Source organism: Podarcis liolepis, assembly GCF_965112155.1.
Source record: "Podarcis liolepis genome assembly, chromosome: 16".
Taxonomy (NCBI): Eukaryota; Metazoa; Chordata; class Lepidosauria; order Squamata; family Lacertidae; genus Podarcis; species Podarcis liolepis.
The window spans coordinates 3,770,625-3,792,111 of NC_139567.1; the positions used below are offsets into that span (position 1 = coordinate 3,770,625).

General features: G+C 45.6%; 1 protein-coding gene and 1 long non-coding RNA gene across 3 annotated transcripts in view; both read left to right on the plus strand.

Moving 5' to 3' along the window:
- DOCK5 (dedicator of cytokinesis 5) overlaps positions 1-21,487 on the plus strand; it is a 143,765-nt gene that overhangs the window by 115,420 nt on the left and 6,858 nt on the right. The window contains exons 37-51 of one of the 2 annotated variants that reach the window (XM_083480330.1): positions 125-215; positions 1,531-1,650; positions 2,253-2,342; positions 3,274-3,378; positions 3,940-4,081; positions 4,350-4,431; positions 5,437-5,521; positions 6,421-6,507; positions 8,145-8,321; positions 12,687-12,770; positions 13,537-13,674; positions 14,850-15,016; positions 16,030-16,207; positions 19,038-19,176; positions 20,015-20,118. In XM_083480330.1, the coding sequence (XP_083336456.1) occupies positions 125-215; positions 1,531-1,650; positions 2,253-2,342; positions 3,274-3,378; positions 3,940-4,081; positions 4,350-4,431; positions 5,437-5,521; positions 6,421-6,507; positions 8,145-8,321; positions 12,687-12,770; positions 13,537-13,674; positions 14,850-15,016; positions 16,030-16,207; positions 19,038-19,176; positions 20,015-20,118 (1,789 nt within the window). Of the gene's footprint in view, positions 1-124; positions 216-1,530; positions 1,651-2,252; positions 2,343-3,273; positions 3,379-3,939; positions 4,082-4,349; positions 4,432-5,436; positions 5,522-6,420; positions 6,508-8,144; positions 8,322-12,686; positions 12,771-13,536; positions 13,675-14,849; positions 15,017-16,029; positions 16,208-19,037; positions 19,177-19,300; positions 19,940-20,014; positions 20,119-21,487 lie in introns of those variants that run through there. The other variant, XM_083480331.1, reaches the window with a different exon arrangement.
- Positions 8,328-11,510, plus strand: LOC310695835. The gene is made up of 2 exons (XR_014520265.1): positions 8,328-10,090; positions 10,471-11,510. It is a non-coding gene; the product is annotated as an uncharacterized lncRNA (long non-coding RNA).

Sequence of the window (21,487 nt, forward strand, 5' to 3'; positions counted from 1 at the left end):
TTTTTGGTGTGAGGCATCATTGTGTAGAGAATTCTGCCTTAGATCAACAGGCTGAATTAAATGATATTTGAACAGCTTCTGTGCATGTAATTCCATGATAATCTGTTTTCTCTTCCCTTTCTAGATACTTGTATAAACTCCGGGACCTACACACAGGCTCTGAAAACTACACTGAGGCAGCATACACACTTCTGCTTCATGCAGAGCTGCTCCAGGTAAGTGTCTTAGGTGCTAAAGGGTGGCATCATATCAGTAGCCAAGTCACGATTGTTTTTAGCATGGATAATCCAGCTACCTCTGTCCAAAGACACCCGGGTGCCTCAAGTAATAGTGAGATCTTAAAAGCACCCTAAACTGGAAACCTGGTCCTTAAGGGAAGTGTAACCCAATCCATAGCAGATTGAACCCCACCTCCTTCTTGAAGCAGCGAGTTCCCCAAAATACCCTCATCTTGTCTGGGGTTTCTATGTGGGATGTGTGTCAATGAATGGAATGTTTTAGAGATATGGCTCTATCTATAGCTTTCAGAAGGGAACTTCTCATTGCTTAGAAGAATCATGGTGTGGAATTGCTTCCCAAGAAGAATGATTAGGCAGGGTCTTGCTGACCATCCAGCCTTGCCCCTTTCACAGTGCAGAAGATCCAGAGATTCAGCATCCCCAATAGCTCTGCTGAAGACATCCATTAATTGTTTCCATTGTCAAAGTGTTCCAACCACCAAAATGTTCTCCTAATGTTCAAGTCTACTGCCCTGTGATTTAAACCCTTTAGATCTAGTTCTGCTTTCTGGGGCAGCAAATAAGAACTCTGCCCTGCCCTCCTATTTAACAAGTGTACAACCTGTATACACAACTGTAGAGCTGTACACTTGCACACTTATTTACATGTAACATTCATAGAATCACAGAATTGTAGAGTTGGAAGGGACCCAAGGGTCATCTAGTCCAACCCCCTGCAATGCAAGAATCTCAGCTCAAGCCTCCATGACAGATGGTCATCCAACCTCTGCTTTAAAACCTCCAAGGACAGGAGAGTCCACAAGCTCCCGAGGGAGACTCTTCCCCTGTTGAACAACTCCTTCTGTCAGCTTTTCCTGTATGTTATTTGGAATCTCCGTTCCTGTAACTTGAGGTCATTGGTATGAATCCTACCCTCAAGAAGAGGAGAAAACAAGCTTGTTCCCTCTTCCTTGAGATATTTGAAGATGGCTATCATATCTCCTCTCAGTCTCCTCTTTTCCAGGCTAAACATACCCAACTCCTTCAAGCATTACATTCAGCAAGTGTACAGTCTGCATACATAACAGCTGAATTTATAAACTGTACACCCTTTCACACAAAAAACAACAACAGTTGTACATTGGTAGCAACAGCTTGTACCTGTGTTCAGTGTAACTTTTGAACAAGCCTTGTATGACATACCTCTTGGTATTTTAAGGAATGCTGTCATATCATCCCTCAGGTACTCTCCTCGGAACCATTAAAGGAAAAATGACTATGTTAACTCTTTGATTTGTTTCCTTTATCCTAGTGGTCTGATAAGCCATGTGCTCCACATCTGCTTCAGAGGGACAGTTACTATGTCTATTCGCAGCAGGAATTGAAAGAGAAACTCTATCAAGAAATCATTGTTTTCTTTGACAAAGGCAAGGTGAGTCTGTCACAGCAGGATGAGGCAGACAATTTCCAGGACAGATTTCTAATTGGCCTCATGGTAGTGGTGGGTGTGGCTCAAGAATGATGGATGTGACTCTCACCTTCATATGACTTGCCTCTTGTGTGCAAACCACACAAAAGCCAGATAGATAGATGTTCACACATATATCATCATCATCATTTTTAATTTGTATACCGTCTTTCTATCTTACAATACTCAAGGCGGTTTACAAGCTGCAGAAACAAGGAATGTACATCTTATAACAATCAATGCAATACAAAAACCTGATAATAAAACATAACTTTAAAATAAGCATCCTACATAAAAAATGTAACATTCATCACTAGAATAGTATAGAATAATAATATCAGCATATAAAAATTAAACAGAAATTCACTCTTAACAATTTCAATAAATAATTTCTAAACTACAATCAATAAAACAACGGCAAAGGTGTGTGTGTTATGGTTTTAGTTCTTATTAGCATCCTTGGCATCTGTTAGAAGCCTAACTTCTAAGAATTAAGTTTGGTCCATTGGGTATCATCTATGCTAATAAATCTTTCTTCTCATTTTTTAAAAAAACCTTTCCTGAAGATGTGGGAGAAAGCAATCCAGCTAAGCAAGGAACTTGCTGACATGTATGAGAACAAAGTTTTCGATTATGAGGGCCTTGGCAATCTCTTGGTAAGATGGCTGAGTTTTTGTCCTCTGCTGGGTTGGGAGGATTGCTGTGGGTTATTTTTTTTGGCGGGGGGGGTGGAGATCTGGGAGAGTTCTTGTACTCCTGACTGAGTACAACAGCTGCAGATTAAGGACACAGGAAGCTTCAGTGTACTTGAGGCTTTAAGAGAGAGAGAGCTAAAATGCTTGTGCGCACACACATTTCATTCTTTAGCATGGGGATGACAAACCTTTTTGAGACTCAGGGCTGCGTTCCCTTCTGGGCAAGCCTCTGAGGGCCGCACAATAGCAAGAGGCATTTGGATACAGTCCAGCCAAAGGAAAATGCTAAAGAAGGGTGTGCAACACATCTGGAAAGAGGATGAGAACTCTAAAGGGGTGTGGCCTGAGGAAAGTCCAAAGGATCAGACAAAGAGTATTGGAGAGCCAAATTTGTACCCTGGACCAGAGGTTTCTCACCCCTGCTGTGAATATTGTGCATTTTGGCAACTGGCATTTTGAGAATTAGTCCGATTTGCTTAACCAGTTTTGATGGGTTTGGGTTTTTGGGTTTTTTAATCCCATAAATTTATAAGAAAGAGCAGAAGAGCATGCAGCAGATACCTCTTAATCACTAAAAGTTGGGTGAATGAATGAAATGCCTTAACCTAGCCCCTCAAAGTCGTTAAACTAGGTGCCAGGCAGACAACCCAGTGGAGAGTATTTCAAAGTTGGGATACCGTTAACTTTACCTTGGTTGCCACCCTCCTAAATGTTCATGCCAGTAGCCCCTGTGATTATGTTAAGACAGGCAGCTTCACAGAGGAGCAGGTGATCTTTCCAGCTTTGTGGGCTGTGGCTTTTTAAACTTGAAATGTGGTTGAACACTTTTCCTTGATTAGATTACTTTTTTGTATAACAGCGCCCACCCACCCTTCTTCTTTTTAATACACAGAAAAAACGGGCCACATTCTATGAGAACATCATGAAGGCAATGAGACCCCAACCAGAGTATTTTGCTGTTGGGTATTTTGGCCATGGATTCCCCTCCTTTCTGCGGGTAAGAATGATATGGGGGTCTCAATGATGGGCCCATATTAACTCTTTAAAATATGTCAGATATCTGAATTGCTGACTGCAAACTAGATTACAATGAGCAGAGCAGACTTAACCCTCAGGTCCACTGGCTGGAAGGAGTTGGAATTGAGGGGGGTGCATCTCCCTGACAGAGAAGAACTTCACCAGTGGGATGGCATGTCCACCACAAAGGCTTCTGCTATGCCTGCAGATACATCTGCAGATGTAGATCTACTACTGGTGGCTTTTTGATACCATTAGCTGGTGGAGGGACCCTGAAAAGGAGCGTTCCAGTGGTGATGTAGGGATGGGGGCTGGATCCAAGGTCCCTTCTTTTAAATTAGAGCAACTGAAATAGACCATGCTCTATGAAACCAGAATCAATAAGTCCTTTAAATCTGGACCTTCTGCAGTATTGCTTATGTTTGTGTCCATTTTGTTGGCTTGCCAGGTATGTTCTGTTCTCAATTTAGAGCCATGGGAATTTGTCCAGACTAGCAACTTTAATAGCACTACTGTATTTCCTGTCTGATCCTTGTCACAGAACAAGATCTTCATCTACCGTGGCAAGGAATATGAAAGGAGGGAAGACTTCAACCTGAAATTACTGACCCAGTTTCCAAATGCTGAGAAGCTGAGCAGCACTGCTCCACCCACAGAAGAGATCAAAACGTCTCTTAAGCAGTGTATCTTTTGTGGGGAGTCTGGTTAGAGACTAAGCTGGACAATATAAAGCAGTGGGTAGGGGTAGGAGTTAGGTAGGAGTCTTAGGCTATGTACACATTAGCAGCTGAAAATGCAGCAGTCATTTGTACACACCCTCGCAGTCTTGGCCTGCAAGAGGTTCTCCACCCCTGACATGGATATTAAGCTAGGGCATGATTTGGATATCTGACCTCGATGCTCTCAGCAGATGTTTCCTCTTATTTCTTGTCCTTAACGCACACCACACAGATGTCCAGTGCTTCATAGTGAAACCTGTAATGAACCTCCCACCAAACTACAAGGACAAGCCTGTTCCAGAGCAGATTCTAAAGTAACCACTTTTTCCTGACTAATCAACCCTTTCTGCACATCTAGAAACAAGTACTATTACTGGGCTTCAGTCACGGGTTGGCTTGCCTGTACTTTCTTTCTGAAGTACAGCAACAGCTCAATACTTACTTTTGTGTCAGGTTTAGAAGACCCGTGCCACATTGTGATGCTGTGTAAAGCTCCAGTTGCACCAACCTCTCTCCATTCCTCTTCTTACCTGTGGAGCTATATGCCTCCATTCCCCCAATCCTGGTTCAAATGCACCACTGCTTTAGGGCTAATCCAGACCTGCTCTGGTGCTATCACAACAAACACCCTGATCTTAGTGGACATAAGGTGAAACTTTGGAGCTTATGGCACAGCTAAGAGTGTCCTTCATGATGATTGAAGTGACCCAGCAGGAGTATATAAGGTTCCTGGAGGTAACCTGGTACCAAGTTGTTGCCATTACAGTGGTACCTCGCAAGACAAAAAACTCGCAAGACAAAAAACTCGCTAGACGAAAGGGTTTTTTGTTTTTTGAGCTGCTTCGCAAGACGATTTTCCCTATGGGCTTGCTTCGCAAGACGGAAACGTCTTGCAAGTTTGTTTCCTTTTTCTTAACACCGTTAATGCAGTTGCGACTTGACTTCGAGGAGCAACTCATAGAACGCGGTGTGGTAGCCTTTTTTGAGGTTTTTAAAGACTTTGGTGATTTTTGAAGCTTTTCCAAAACTTTCCCGACACCGTGCTTCGCAAGACGAAAAAAATCACAAGACAAAACTCGCAGAACGAATTAATTTCGTCTTGCGAGGCACCACTGTAACTGTTTTTATTTTATGCTGTAAACTGTCTTGAGTCCCTGTCACGGAAAAAGGCTGGATATAAATAAACAGAATAATAATGTAGAAATAAATTGTTACAATAATGAAAATAAATAATAGTGTCAGACCGTGAGATTTTGGATGGTGACTGGAAATGCAGCCTGTGGTTTGATTTGAGCTGATCTGCTTGTTTACTGCTTTAGCTTCTATAGATCCAATGAAGTGCAACAATTCAGATACTCCCGGCCATTCAGAAAAGGAGAAAAAGATCCTGAGAATGAATTTGCAGTAAGTCCTTCATCCTTTGGAGCAATCTTTGAGGTTCTACTTCTTTCTCTTGGTTTTGTTGCCTTGCAGTTCTCATCCACACCTCCACTTGCCCCACTGCTTTCCCTGGGAAAACCCACTGTTTACTGTTGAATCAGAACAAACGTCTGTCAGTTTTTCTGAGGAAAACTCTGGGTTTCCTCAGGGGAAGTGGTGGGGCAAATGGAAAGAAGTTTGGACCCATGGCTTCTAGGCATGGGGCAAGCGAAAGTGTGGAGCATGGTGCTGATAATGCTAAGGCTGCAAGTTCAGTCCCCGTATGAGACAGCTGCATATTCAGCATTGCATTGAAGGGGGTGGAACTAGATGATCCTCACAGTCCCTCCCAACTCTAAAGTTTTGTGATTCTGTGGCAGACCATGCTGAGTCCATCTAGCTCAGTGCTGTCTTTGCCAGGGGTGGCCAGCTGCAACCCTGGTTTGCCTGTGGCTCTCAGCTTAATGTCATCCTCCAAAGCCCTATGCAAGTGATCAACTAAAGACCTCTGGCAAAAGCCACCTGTCCCTTCCCCAGCAGTTTGCTGGTTTGCTGGATGGAGAGAGACGGAAAGAGAAGAATAAGGATAGCACAGAAAGAAGGGAAGGAAAGGGATAGCTGGACCCACCTCTCGCCGTACTCACAGCCAGCACACAGCCCCCAACAGAATAAAGGTTGTCCACCCCAAGTCCACAGTGCTTACAAATGACTCTCCAAGGGTACAGTCAGAAGTCGTTTCCAGGCCCACCTGGAGATGCCAGGGATTGAGCCTAGAGTGCTTTGACTGCAAACTGCATGTTCTACCCCTGAGCTACATTCCTTTCCAAAAAAAACCCCAGCTAGAAGTTGTAACTGCCTCCACTTTGACTTTTGCTTTTTTCCAGACTATGTGGATCGAGAGGACCACCTACACAACTGCCTATTCCTTCCCAGGAATCCTCAAGTGGTTTGAAGTCAAACAGGTTGCAGTGGTGAGCTTTTGAGAGGATGCATGTTAATTTTTTCCTCACTGCATTTTTATCCTTCCTCTTCATGGGGTTCAGGGTAGCACACATGATTTCTCCCCATCATCATCCTCTTTGTGACAATTAAGTGAGGTGGGTAAGGATGGAAAGCTTAATGATTGGCCCAGGCTCTTAGTTTCCCAGGCACCAAGTCCAACGCTAAGCCATTGTGCCATGCTGGCACTCAAGATCTGAATAGACAGTTGACACAACCGGCAACTGAAGGGAAGATTTCATCCCTCTTCATCCAAGGGCCAAACTATTCACACAGTTGGCAATTGCAGTCAATATTTTGAAAGTGAATTGTAGGCACAGAAAGGGGTGAGTGAGTTGGATCTGAATGGGAACCCTGGCATGGAGATTTAGATGACTTAAATCTTTTGTCCCACTCCCACTGTGGTCTTGGTCTAGATCAGGCCCCCTGTCATTTGTTCCTGCTGTTTATGTCATTGTCCTCAGCAACTTAGGCAGCTGCCCTGAAAATTACAAGGAACTCCCCTCTCCCTGGCTGTATGTTTAATTAATCTCCCTATCGGGGGCCAGGCCACCCATGAGGCAAAGTGAGGTGACCGCCTAAGGAGCAGGATCCCCAGGGGCAGCAGATCCCAGTGTCTTTCTTCACCTGCTCCTGATGTAGATCTTCTTACCCTTACCCCTTCTTCTCTGATGGGGAGGAGGAGTGCCATTTTAGGGTCCACCTCAGGTACCAAAATGTCTTGGGTCAGCCCTGTCTTCTGTGTATACATAAAGTTTATCATGGTCATGATGGATCAATTGTTCCATCCTACTCAATAAGTGAGGGAAATAAGGTGGCCTGCAGAGAATTGCCACATCAGATTTCTAATACATTCTGCAGGACCTTTGTTCAATTTTTGTACCTAGGATTAGTGGTCCTCAAAATCAAAGCCATATCTTGCAGAATGCAGCAAAAATCTCTGCACTAGGAGCAGAACCTCCTGTGCACTCCTCTTCAAAGTGGTTTCCCCTCATTTTTAGTAATGCAACAAGTCTGTGAGGTAGGCTCTGATAAAGAGAAGAGAATTGCAGAAAGAGAGCATGCCTGCCCCTAGTTCACCCTGTGGGCTGCATGTCTAGGAAGGGACTTGAATTCACATCTCCATAATCTGGCATTCTGGCTACCACTCTGAGTGAGGGAACAGGGCTGGGAAAGGTGTCAACCCTGTGTCCCACCCTTCCACCGCATTTAAGAACCAGTGCATGCATGTCCTCCTGAGATGATACAGTCCGTAAGCTGAAACTATGCTGCCTAAGTTTCACATTATTAGGTGTTTCCTCTCCTGATAATTGAAACCTTTTGTGACAAGTGCAAAACGAAACAAAAACCCCATGCCAAAGACTGGGCTTGAAAATACTGCCCTCTTTTTCCATGTGATAATTTTTGCCGTTTTTACTTTGGGATGATTTCCCGTATGGATCACTGTATCATGTCAAAGAGGTTCAGTTATGGTCCATAGTGTGGACAACACCACTCAGGAAAAAGTCATGGCGTATTATATGGATCTGGAAAGTTGGGCACGCATTGACCTGCACTGAAGAGTTCATTTTAGATGTGGCCTTAACTCTCCTGTATTTGCATTTCTCAGGAGGAAATAAGTCCCTTGGAGAATGCCATTGAAACGATGGAGCTGACAAATGAGAAAATCAGCAACTGTGTTCAACAGCACGCCTGGGACCGCACCCTGCCTGTTCACCCTCTCTCTATGCTCTTGAATGGCATTGTCGATCCGGCCGTCATGGGTGGATACACCAATTATGAGAAGGTCAGCTGTCGCTGCAGAGTAGAGATTAGTGTGAAGTGCATTTTGCATTTAAGAGCCAACATACCTAGCTTGCAGTTTCTGAAACAATGCACAAACTGAAACACAGCTATCCTTCAAAATTTGCACCTTCCCAAAATGTGCAGTGCAGTTCTTCATCCAGTTAATGTCTACAAAACCACATTAATCCAGAGGGATTTGCTTTGCCGAAATGTGCAGCAGGGAAGATTGCATACAAATATGCAAGAAGAAATTTGCATTAAAGTGCTGGTGCATTTTCATAAAGACTTTCATTTGACTAGTAAAGAAGTGTGAAAATGTGGGGAACTGAATTTAAGATTTTAAAAAATGAGAAGGTGAGAGAAACAAAAATTGCCCACTCCTTGCAGCAGGAATGGGTGAATCTGTCCATGTCGCTGTCTGATTGAAAGAAGAAAAACAGAGAGAAGAAATAGTATTTTTGTTCTATGCACACTTATTGTGGGTAACAACAACAATGTTGCAGTATAGAATGTTGCTGTTCAGAATTCTAGCTGCTGCATTCAATTCTCCCCACATTTTGCAATGCCACCCCCCCCCAAAAAAACCCCACACCTAACAAACAACATTATGTGGCTGCTAAGCATCTTTAGTCCTCTTTGGGTTGTTTGTCTTCTGCTCCCCTTTAAGAGTCCTTTCCTAAAGCTTTTTTGTGTGTTTCTGCACACCTTGGGATTACTTCACCTTTTGCCCTCTGGCTATATAAGTAATGGTACTTACAACCGGAACATCTGAAAATTGAGGGAATGGTTAGATTAATACAGAATAGATAAAAAGCTATTTAACTTGAAAGGGACCATGGTGTAAACTACCAAAAAAAGTAGAGTGAGAATCAAGGGATGAGATTTACACTTTGGAGAGCAAAAGAGCTCATGTACTTTAGTATAAAAATAACTTAGTGGGCTATAAGTATAGAGTATTGCAGGTTTTTCTGAATATTTTGGCAAGAACTAAAAATAATGGAAGCTAGAAAGGTGTAGAGATTAGTCATGGGTAAGATGGTGAAGAAATTTAACTCAGTTAGAATTCAAATGCAGACTTACCTAATTTGCACTTTTCTGTTCTCTCTTATATTATAGCTGCCTTTGACATGCACTTTTTCAATTTTTGCAGTGCAGATCTCCAGGCAATGAGTACAAAAATGCATATACTAGGGTAAAGTGTGTGTTTTTTCTGTTCTCATCCTGAGGTAAAGTTCTTAATCCAAGGTACTACTTCCGGGTTAGTGGAGTCTGTACCCCAAAGTGTTTGTCACCCAAGGTGTTTGTTACCCAAGGTACCACTGTAGGGATCAAAAGTAGCAGTGATGATACTCCATAGATTGTGAAGTCCATAATCCCCAATGAGAGCTCTAGCTATTTCTAGTTACAATGTGCTGGAGTCAGTACAGATGTCCTCGGATAAGAATGCTGCAAGACACAGTCTTCAGATGCTTAAAATGGGATTAAAATCCATTTTCAACCAAGGAGTATTTTGAGCTGGCTCTACTCTATTTTAGGCATGGAAGTGAGATTTGCAGAAGTGGAAAAGCCGTTAAGGCTTTGAAATGCTGTGGCCACATCTGGAAGTCGTCAGGGTGTTTGCTCACAGTTTCCTATTCTCAGCTCGCTCTGTGGAGGGAGTGTGGTTTTTGTGGGCTGCCATAATCATAATCTAAACCCTTTGTTTAATGTTGGGGACAAGGAATCAACCTTTGGAGCAGATCACCCTCCTTGCTCACCATTAAGGTAAAGGTAAAGGTACCCCTGCCCTAATGGGCCAGTCTTGACAGACTCTGGGGTTTGTGCGCCCATCTCACATCTATAGGCCGGGGGCCAGCACTGTCCGGAGACACTTCCGGGTCACGTGGCCAGCGTGACAAAGCTGCATCTGGCGAGCCAGCGCAGCACACGGAACGCCGTTTACCTTCCCGCTGGTAAGCGGTACCTATTTATCTACTTGCACCCAGGGGTGCTTTCGAACTGCTAGGTTGGCAGGCGCTGGGACCGAGCAGCGGGAGCGCACCCCGCCGCGGGGATTCGAACTGCCGACCTTTCGATCGGCAAGCCCTAGGCGCTGAGGCTTTTACCCACAGCGCCACCCGCGTCCCCACTTGCTCACCATTAAACGATAGCAAAAAGCCAGTTTTTTCATCACATGCATGTCTAAAGATGGATTGTTCATTGTCGTGCCCCCAATTTGGGTTTATAGTCAGTGGAATCTTGCAGGCTTTACCCTTGACAACACTGCCCCAAAACATTATGCTTTACTGTTCTATCTAGGAGAAAATAGCAAATTTTCCCCATATCTGAGAGGACTCAAAGGGGTACATTTGGAGTAAGAGCTAAGCTGCTGCTTCTTGCTATGGGACCCTGGTATCTCTGTGAGAGATCACTTTAGATCTTCCTGGACTTTGTTCTAGATTGGCTTGCAATAACCCTGTACCAAGAGGGTTCGAAAAAGCAGGGAAATACTGATGGGTGGAGCAACAGAAGGCACTAGTAGAACTAGTTTCGATCCTTTTGCTAATGCAAATGCATGTGGATCCCTGGCGTTACCACACTTCCTCTGGACACATTTCTCTAAGCATGTCTGCAGACTGCCTCTCCGTGTTCAAGCTCTGTGTTCAAGCAATAAGCCCTTCCCTAGTAGAGGGGGGAAAGCCTCAGATCAAATGCAAAATCTTGATAGATGTAAATAAGAGGGGGTTAGGCTCCCAGACCTGAAAGTGTACTATGAGGCAGTTTGCTTGTATTGGATGAAAGATTGGGTGGACCTGAAAAATGTAAATACTCTGGACTTACAAGGATTTGATATGGTGTATGGATGGCTTGCTTACCTATATTATAACTAAACTAAAGTGATTCCACAACCACGTGATAAGAAAGAACCTATATAGCGTTTGGGCAAGATATGAAGACCACCTAGAAAGGAAGACCCCCCGGTGGATATCCCCCATTAGGGCAGTGGCAGTTAAAAACAATTAAACATGAATAAGAACGGATACAAACAAGGACCTCCTTGAGCTTAGAGAGGGTACTATAGAACTAATTAAAGAAGAGGTATAAAACTGGATCTCAGATTGGTTTCAATATTTTCAATTAAATGAGGTTTTCAGAAAAGATAAAGAAAAAGTGATTTTTGAAATAAGGATCAGAATCTGTGGAAACGAAATTGGGAAACAAAAAATAATAATATCCAAACTTTATACAATTTTACTAGAATGGGAAACCAAAAATGAAATAGTCAAGGCCGTAATGAGACACTGGGCTATAGACATTGGACACAACATTGAAATTTCAGTTTGGGAGACAAAAGTATGGAACAAAAATATCAACTTTTTGGCTTGCTATTTGATAAAGGAAAATATACAAAAAATGCTTTACAGGTGGTATTTGATGCCCAGTATACTTGTTAAAATGTACAAAAGTCTGTCCAAACTGTATTGCAAATGTTTGGAGGTTGAGGGAACTTTCATACCTATGTGGTCGCACTGCAAATATGCCCCAAGATACTGGGAGATGGTCTATGATGAGCTCAAAGGAATTCTTAAAATCACATTTCTAAAAACTAATGCTTTTCTATTAGTGATAACTGGGGATAACAACAACAACAACAACAACAACAACAACAACAACAACAACAACAACAACAATTTATTATTTATACCCCGCCCATCTGGCTGGGCCTCCCCAGCCACTCTGGGCGGCTTCCATAGAAACCAAAAATACAGTAAAATATCACACGTTAAAAACTTCCCTGATGTCTTCTGAATGTCAGGTAGTTGTTTATCGCTTTGACATCTGCTGGAAGGGCAGCCACTACCGAGAAGGCCCTCTGCCTGGTTCCCTGTAGCTTTGCTTCTCGCAATGAGGGAACCGCCAGAAGTGCCTCGGCGCTGGACCTCAGCGTCCAGGCAGAATGATGGGGGTGGAGACGCTCCTTCAGGTATACTGGACCGAGGCCGTTTAGGGATTTAAAGGTCAGCACCAACACTTTGAATTGTGCTCGCATCCTCTTTCCAGGCCCCTGTGGGGTGGGGTGAGGAGGCAGCTCTCTCTGGGGCAGGGGGAAGGGTGCTGCCCAATGAGAGGGGAGAGGAGAGGAGGCTGAGGGAACACTGCACAGGGAGGGTGTTCTAAGAGGTATGGGGCTGCCCACTCTACAGGCAAGGGGTGACATAACCGGGCTTCTGAGGCTTGGAGCGTGTTTCCCCACAGGGTTGCTGCAGCAAGAATGTAGTTGGTCAGTGGAGCCATGGACTCAAAAAGCTTGAAAGCCTGTTGCCTTAAACCAAGGAAAAAAGATTAAGATTCACATCTCAACTGTTCTTTGTTTTTCTCCCTTCAGGCCTTTTTCACAGAGAAATATATTCAAGAACACCCTGAAGATCAAGATAAGATTGAACTGCTCAAGCAACTGATTGCTTTACAGGTACCTGCTGGGAAGCAGTGAGGGAGCTGCTTTATAGCAAGTCATGGACATTGCTCTGTCTAGCTCAGTATTGTCTATATATCGGGTGGAGTCTCTTCAGCCCAAGGGCTGCATAATCCCCTAGGCCTGATTTTATGCAGTCCTAAGCAAAATTTGGTTCTCCTACACACTGGGCCTTCATGGAATCTCTTCCTCTTCTGCTTTGTGCAAGTGTGTGTATGTAAGATAAAAAGAAGGGATGTAGGGGCACAAAGAGAGGGAAAGCTCTGCAGTCCTCCCTGGAGATCAGTGGCCCTTTATAAGAAAAGGGTTCTTCACCCCAGGTCAGGACTGACTGGTAAGGGTTCTCCAAAGTTTCAGACAGAGTTCTTTCCCAGCCCCACCTGAAGATGTCAGGGATTGAACCTGGGACCTTGGGAACATAGGAAGCTGTCTTAGACTGAGTCAGGCCATCTGGTTCAGGATTGTCTACACTGCCTGGCACTGGCTGTCCCAAGATTTCAGGCTGGGGACACCTGTCCCACTTGCAGACACCTAGAATTGAATTTGAGACCTTCTGCATGTAAAGCAGGTGTTCTACCACTGATCTACAGCGCAGGCTTCCTAAGGCTGGAGAAGACCTTAGAGAGTCACTGCCAGTCAGAGTAGACCATACTGGGCTAGAAGTGCTAATGGGCTGACTTGGTAAGGGTATGGGCTGAGAAATGAGAGTGGCCTTCCTGACATCGAAATGTGGGCATCCAATGTGTTTGGTTCCCTCTTTCAGATGCCTTTGCTGGCTGAAGGGATTCGGATTCATGGGAAGAAGCTGACAGAGCAGCTGAAGCCTCTTCATGACAGACTGACCTCCTGCTTCAAGGAGCTGAGGGAGAAAGTGGAGAAGCTCTATGGTGTGATAACTCTGGTAACTGTCGCATCCTGTTTTATTAAGGCAACCTTTAAACCTGTCTGCCTGGAAAGCAGTCACCATCCCAGTGCCTAGCTACCAGTTTGTTTTTAATTTAGTTATAGAAAAGTGCAGCTGAAAGGCCTTCAGCCAGATAGCTCAGTTACCACTGGAGGGATGTGCAGTTAAGCTGTACAGTGGTACCTCAGGTTAAGAACTTAATTCGTTCCGGAGGTCTGTTCTTAACCTGAAACTGTTCTTAACCTGAAGCACCGCTTTAGCTAATGGGGCCTCCTCCTGCTGCCGCGCCGCCGGAGCACGATTTCTGTTCTCATCCTGAAGCAAAGTTCTTAACCTGAGGTACTATTTCTGGAGTCTGTAACCTGAAGCATCTGTAACCTGAGGTACCACTGTAATTCCAAAACAGGATTATTTTATTTCTTTATTATTTTTATTAACTATTTATTTTTAGAAAATTTGCACCCCATTCTCTAGCCAAAAAAGGCTAGGCAGGTCTGGTAACACACAACCAGTCAAAATAAGACAACCCCATGCCTGCAGGCTTTCTGTCTAAAAGACACAAGGGAAAGGGCCAGAGAGGGAAAAGGAAAAAACCAGACTCAGACATCAATGTGGAAAAGTCAAATAGTTGTTCTTATAATAACCAGCTGGAATGGAAATAGTTCAGGGACAGGAAGTGCTTGGTTGAGCTGGTCTTCCAGTCATGCTGGTGGAAAAGGCCCTGCTTCTCATCTCTCCCCCTGAGGCAGCCTAAGGAATAGCTGTGACCAAACGACAGTCAAGGAATAGGAGGCCCAATGGAGCTGGCCTTTCAAGCAGAGCTACTTACCATGCTTATCTTCCACCCTTCCTCCTACAGGAGCACAGGGCAGCTAAGGCTCAAGATGCTTGCACAAAGTCTTGCAGGAAGTCGATGGTTTTCCCACAAGAGCATTCCAGAGTCGGCCTGAGCAGGTCTTGCCTGGCAAGCAAGGCAGAATGTTTAAAAGCTCTTTTCATACCAGTTAGCCCCAAGTGGAGCCAGCACAAAAAGAGCAATTAAGTTCTCTCCTGTTAGGACTTGACTTGCTTTTCCAACAGAGGTGGATTTAGGGCACTGAGCCAGGAGGACACCTTCCTCCCTCCTTTCCAAAGCCCAGTTAGCACTTTTCCTCTTTATATTCCAACCACAGCCTTCTTCGCTGACGGAGAGAAAGCAGAGCAGGTCTGGGTCAGTGGTTTTGCCCTACATCATGTCCTCCACTTTGAGGAGGCTCTCAGTTACCTCTGTGACTTCCTCTGTGGGATCAACATCCTCTACCTCATCAGACAGTACTTCCTCCAGACCAGGATCAGATGGGTGAGTGAACTTGTAGGAAATCAATCCAATCTAGTATTTATTAGGGTCAATCCACCAATAGATAAAATACAAAATTAACAGCTTCAGAATTGTAATATTTTATTAATGACCAGCTTGGAATAAACAATTGTGAGATGTTTACTCACCTATTTAGTAATATATTTATTATTATCCTCAAGGAAGAACCTCAAAAAGGTCTCTAAGATGAGCAGGAAACCACCTCATAAGAGGATAAAATAAGTGTTCTCCTATCTTTTGACAGAAGAACACTTGAGATGCTGTTTAGTACACTAAGTCAGGATTCACCAACAAGTTTAGGCTCATGGGCAAATTTGGATTTTCTAGGACTACCATGGGTACCACCTCTCTGGTCACTTCTTTCACCCCTTCCCCAGGATCAGCCCCCTGAGAGACAGGAATATAGTGTGCGCACACACAATTCACTTTCCCAAGGGATCTTCATTAAAGTAGGATTCAACAGAATTAGAGCATTGAAAAGCAAAGGAAAAGGAAGCAGGGAAGAGCTACACTCTTCCAAACTTTGTCTGTCAGTTCTATATTTTAAGAGGGAGAAATAGATAAATATTATTTATTATTTATACCCCGCCCATCTGGCTGAGTTTCTCTAGCCACCTAGGGCAGCTTCCAACAAAAAGTTAAAAATACAATAAAACAACAAATATTAAAAACTTCCCTAAACAGGGCTGCCTTCCTCTCGCCACCTCGTGACAAAGAGTGCATTGAATTGGCGGGGAGTCAGATAGTTGATGGGCACCAGGGGAAGACCTCAAGGGTCCCATTAAACCCATGGGCACCACATTAGCAACTTTTGCTGTAAGTGGTCACAAGGACAGCCTCTGTCCTTGAAAGGAACTTTGGCAAATCTGCCGTCTAGGCTGTAGGAGGGCAAAACTGCCAGTGCTTCATGTCTCCAGGGGACAGTTGTGATGTTTTCTCAGGCTGACAAGAGGAGATGGGATAATCTGTGCTTGTTTTTCCTATATGGGCTACAGATCTATTCTTGAACCACTGGTGGAAAGGAGGAATTTGACATCCTCCAGGATGGAGGAGCTCCCGGCCAAGGATGATGGCGAGAACCGGACTAATAAATTCAGGCGGAAGGACTGGAGCCTCAGCAAATCTCAGGTCATTGCAGAGAAGGAGCCGGAGGCTGAGCTGACTTCCAACATGGTAAATAAATGAGTGATAATTATGATGAAATTCCCCCTGGGAGCTTCTGTCATTTTCTGTTAGCTGTGCATGCTGCTTATGTCATGGTTAAAAACCGGGAGAGGCTCAGATAGTGGAAGATTTGATGATCACATTAAGGAAGGCTTTCCATTTGGTTACATTGTGTTGGCCACTCTGAGCACACGGCTGCAAATTACATTACCATGACCTGTGCTCAGATACCACTCTTAAGTATCAGGCAGCGCCATTACCATTTCAGCAGTCTTAACTCAGGCTCAGTTCTCACTAACATTGCACAATACCACTTTAGCCTGCAGATGGGAAATTTGCATGCTTGAATGTTCTTCTATACAAAAGCACAATAATAAAAATCTCTGCACACAGAACTCTGGTACATCAGGGAGATGGACAAGTTAGCATCCTTCTCTCTGATGTGCAAATCCCAATCAGAATCCAGATCTCTGGCTGTAGCTTTTGGGTGTGACAGGAAGTGCCCAAAAGGCAGGTGCAAATGAATCACACCTCTGCCTTTCCAGCTTCTGAGATGAAATTTCACACCTTCCATGTGGGAAGCTGCACAAGTGGTACCCACTTAGAAGTATATAGTTTTGCCCATTTATGTGTTACCCATGAAAAACACCCACTCCTTACTTCCTACAGCATGCAGAGCTGCTCTCTGTCATATCACTGAGTTAAAAGAAAAACCATGTACAGTGGTGCCTCGCAAGACGAAATTAATTCGTTCCGCAAGTTTTTTCTTCTTGCAAGTTTTTTGTCTTGCGAAGCACGGTTTCCTATAGGAATGCATTGAAAATCAATCAATGCGTTCCTATGGAAACCGCCTTCAGACCAGGTCCGGGGACAGTCTGTCCCCCGACCTCTTCTGAAGGCTGGGGGGGATGGACGACAAGGGCTTTTCTTTCCACCGCCAGCCTTCAGAAGGCTGTTCTGAAGGCTGGCGGTGGGAAGAAAAGCCCTTCTCCCCACCTCCCGCCCTGCAAGCTCCGGGGACAGGAGGGCTTTGCTGCCGACCGCCAGCATTTTAAAAGCCCCCGCTGTCCGGGGCGATTTTAAAATGCTGGCGGGCGGCAGCGAAGCCTCCGCTGTCCCAGGGCGATTTTAAAATGCTGGCGGGCGGCAGCGAAGGGTTCGCTGCCGCCCCCCAGCATTTTAAGATCGCCCAGGACAGCAGAGAAGTCTCCGCTGTCCCGGGAAGGCAGGCAGGGGGGAGCAAAGACTTTTGCCCCCCACCGGCCTTCAGAAGAGGTCCAGGACCTCTTCTGAAGGCCGGCGGTGGGCGAAAGTCTTTGCTCCCGACCGCCAGCATTTTAAAAGAGGTCCCCGGAGATTTCCCTATGGGCTTTCTTCTTGCGAAGCAAGCCCATAGGGAAATTCGTCTTGCGGAACGACTCAAAAACGGAAAACTCTCTCGTCTTGCGAGTTTTTCGTTTTGCGAGGCGTTCGTCTTGTGAGGCACCACTGTAAACTTTTGTTAAAAGTCATACTCTGTATTTTTGCCTTTACCCCCAGGTTTAACATCATGTGATGCTGAAAAGTGTCACTCTGAGCCAGAACCTCTCCAGTGTTGTCTGCACTTTGCGGGGGGGGGGGGTATTTATAGTGGGAAACCCTGCTGGATTGCAAGTAATTTGTCCAGTGTAAGCTTGGAACCCTGAGCACTCAGACTGTCAACTCACAGGAAGAACCTGTTGGTTGGCAGGCTGCCATTCTGAAGACATATTCCCAAATGCATTTATAGTGTTGGGGAGGCATGGGGCGTAGCAGTGAACCTTTCCTGCCTTTCACGAGGTTGATCGCATGTACTGAACTCCCAGGCAAGACTTCTGGGGATACAATCACTAACTGGATGATCATGGAAACCTAATTTGCACCACTGGTATTTGCACTGGATCTTCAGTCATCTGGACAGCAAATAGAGATAGACTGAATTTCTCAGTTGTGGTTTCTCTGTGTTTCTCCTCTTTGGTGCAGTCCAAGGATGGAGAAACTGTGGCCCTTCCAGATGATGCCGGACTACAACTCTCATCATCCCTGATCATTAGTCAAGCTGGCTGGGGCCTCTGGGAGTTGGAGTCCAAAAACATCTGTAGGGCCATAGCTCCGTTGTTCCTAGTTCCTCAGTTGCCTGGCTTTGAATGTTCTGAAAACCTGTTACTGTCTACTGTGAATATACTGTAGGATGGCAGGTGGGCAACTTCAGGTGTGGGGGCATTTCTGTCTGGCCCTTAGGACTCTCCCCAGATCAGTCCCACTCAAGTGCTTTTGCCTGATGGGAATGTGTCCTTGAACTATGATAGTCCTTCTTGCTTACTTGGGTAGAGGATAGAAAGTGGTGAGTATAGAAACCTCTCACTTTAATATGTCTAGACCAGTGTTTCTCAAACTTGTCATTCATGACCATTGGTTCTCCTAGCTAGGAATGATGGGAGTTGTCCAACAAAAACTGGAGACCCACATTTGAGAAACACTGGTGTAGACTGTAGTCTACCCTACAAATGTAAAAATTTAAATAAGTTGCTGCACCGACTTTTTGACACTGAACCTCACCCACCAATGACACATTGCCCAGAAGGGAATGTGGACTTTGGGCTAAAAAGGTTTCCCCATCCCTGATTAATAGGCTGCAAATCCTTAGCCTATTGAAGATATATTGCCCCTCAGTAGCCCGTTTTTGTGCACTGAGCCTTCCTAGACCATTGCAAAGCCTCCTGACAGGGAGTAGCTAACATCATGATGCCCATAGTGTCGCCACCAGCACCTTCAACAATTTTTGTTTGTTTGCTTGTTTGGTCTGTTTCCGCCACTGCAGAATGCATCAGGAAAAGCACCAAGGCCGAAGAGTCTCCAGCTGGGGGAGAGCAGACTGTCGCTACTTCAGGGCTCATCACTGCAGCAGGCCACGCCTCTCAGCCCACTGCCAACTACTCCCAAAACGCCAAGAACCCAAAGTACGTTGTGCAGATCACATCTGTGTTTTATTTTGCAGAGTGTTGGTAAAGTGAGTTTTCCCCCTCAAGGGGTTTACACATTTCTTCTCTTTGTACCAGAGATGGGGAACTGGTGGCCCCCGAGATGTTGGACTCCATCTCCTATCAGCTCCAGCCAGCATGGCCAGTAGTCCAGGATTATAGGAATTGCAGTCCAGCCACACATGGAGGGCCACATGTTCCCCATCCCTGTCTGCAGACGAAGTTGCTCAACGCTGGGAACCACTTTGGCATGGTTTTACCATCACCAATTCAAACATGTTTCTCTAGCCACGAGGGCTAGAAACTGCTTCCTCCCCCACCAGCAAACCTAGGTCTTCCAAAGCTAAATAGAAGAGGGCCCCCCCAGCCCTTCCTAATCCCATGGTTCTTAAAATGAACCATAAACTCAAAAGGCCAGCCCAGACCTGATTCAGTTCACAATTTCTTTCTGAAGTTTGGATGACATTCTCATTCCATCACTAGGCGTTAGAGTTCAGGAAACTGTGAGGGATGAAGTCCAATGAGAAAGGAACCCCCACTGGACATTTCTGGTGTCATTCTGGATTTCCTTTCCCATTGTCCCAGGTGTGCATTTTTCACATGCGCTTAAATTCATTTGACGAGCACAGACAAAACTTCTGAGACATTTAGGGCTGGGGAATTGCAAGTGGGATTCCAAATTGACACATCTGTCCAGAATCACCTGCTAAAGTGTGTGTGTGTGTGTGTGTGTATGTGAAAGCACAAGGCAGTTTCCTGTCTTTCGCCCACTGCCTTTTTTTAAACCCGCCTGTCTTTTTCTTCTCTCTTTCTCTAGGCTTTCCTTCTTTGCAGGCAGATGGATTAGCGACTCTTAACTTGCAGAGCACTCCACCCCCACCTCCACCCAAATGCAATAGCAGCTCAAGGAACTCCGCAGAGGTAAGGAAATGGAAAGTGACATACTTTGGATTGAGTTATGTGATATAGTGGCAGCAGTGCAAATTTCCCCAGGGGCTTCTTAGGGTGGTACTGCATGGAAAGGTGTCTTTGGCGAGGCCATTGGCTCATTTCCTGGAACCACCAGAGTAAGGAAATGGAAAGTGACATACTTTGGATTGAGTTATGTGATATAGTGGCAGCAGTGCAAATTTCCCCAGGGGCTTCTTAGGGTGGTACTGCATGGAAAGGTGTCTTTGGCGAGGCCATTGGCTCATTTCCTGGAACCACCAGAGTGGTTGGAAATATTCTACTCAGAAAGGGGATGGTAGTATACAGTTCTCTCTTTTTCTTTTTTGCCTAGGGAATATCTGCTCTCACTGGGCACTGAATGTTGCAGAGATGTGGGGTTGCTGCTGAAATTTGCAGCCCTGTGTTGAGTCTCTCCCCCACCCCGCCAGTTTAGTGCTGATCAAGTCCAGGATTCTGTTCTCCCTATGGCCAGCCAGACTCCTCTGGGAAATCCACAAGCAAGGGCACCTGTGCAGTACCCCTCTTCTTCTTCTGCTCTTCTTCATCCAGTGTTAGACATCCAATGAAGCTGAATGTTGGAAGAGTCAGGACAGGCCAAAGAAAGTACTTCTTTGCACAGTGCAGTCCAGCTACAGTGGTGCCTCGCAAGACGAAATTAATTCGTTCCGCAAGTTTTTTCTTCTTGCGAGTTTTTTGTCTTGCGATGCACGGTTTCCCATAGGAATGCATTGAAAATCAATTAATGCGTTCCTATGGAAACCGCCTTCAGACCAGGTCAGGGACAGTCTGTCCCCCGACCTCTTCTGAAGGCTGGGGGGGGGGGACAAGGGCTTTTCTTCCCACCCCCAGCATTTTAAAAAACCCCGGGACAGCGGAGGGCGGCATTTTAAAATGGCCCGGGACAGCGGAGGACTTCTCCGCTGTCCGGGGCGATGTAAAAGCCCCTGGGAAGGCAGGCAGGGGGGACAAAGACTTTTGCCCCCCGCCCGCCTTCAGAAGAGGTCCTGGACCTCTTCTGAAGGCAGGCGGGGGGCGAAAGTCTTTGCCCCCCCCCCGCCTGCCTTCAAAAGCCGTCCGGGACAGCGGAGAAACGCGCTGCCTTTCTCCGCTCTCCCGGGAAGGCAGGCAGGGGGGAGCAAAGACTTTCGCCCCCCGTCCGCCTTCGGAAGAGGTCCTGGACATCTTCTGAAGCCGGGCGGGGGGCGAAAGTCTTTGCCCCCCCCCCCCGCCTGCCTTCAAAAGCCGTCCGGGACAGCGGAGAAACGCGCTGCCTTTCTCCGCTCTCCCGGGAAGGCAGGCAGGGGGGAGCAAAGACTTTCGCCCCCCGTCCGCCTTCAGA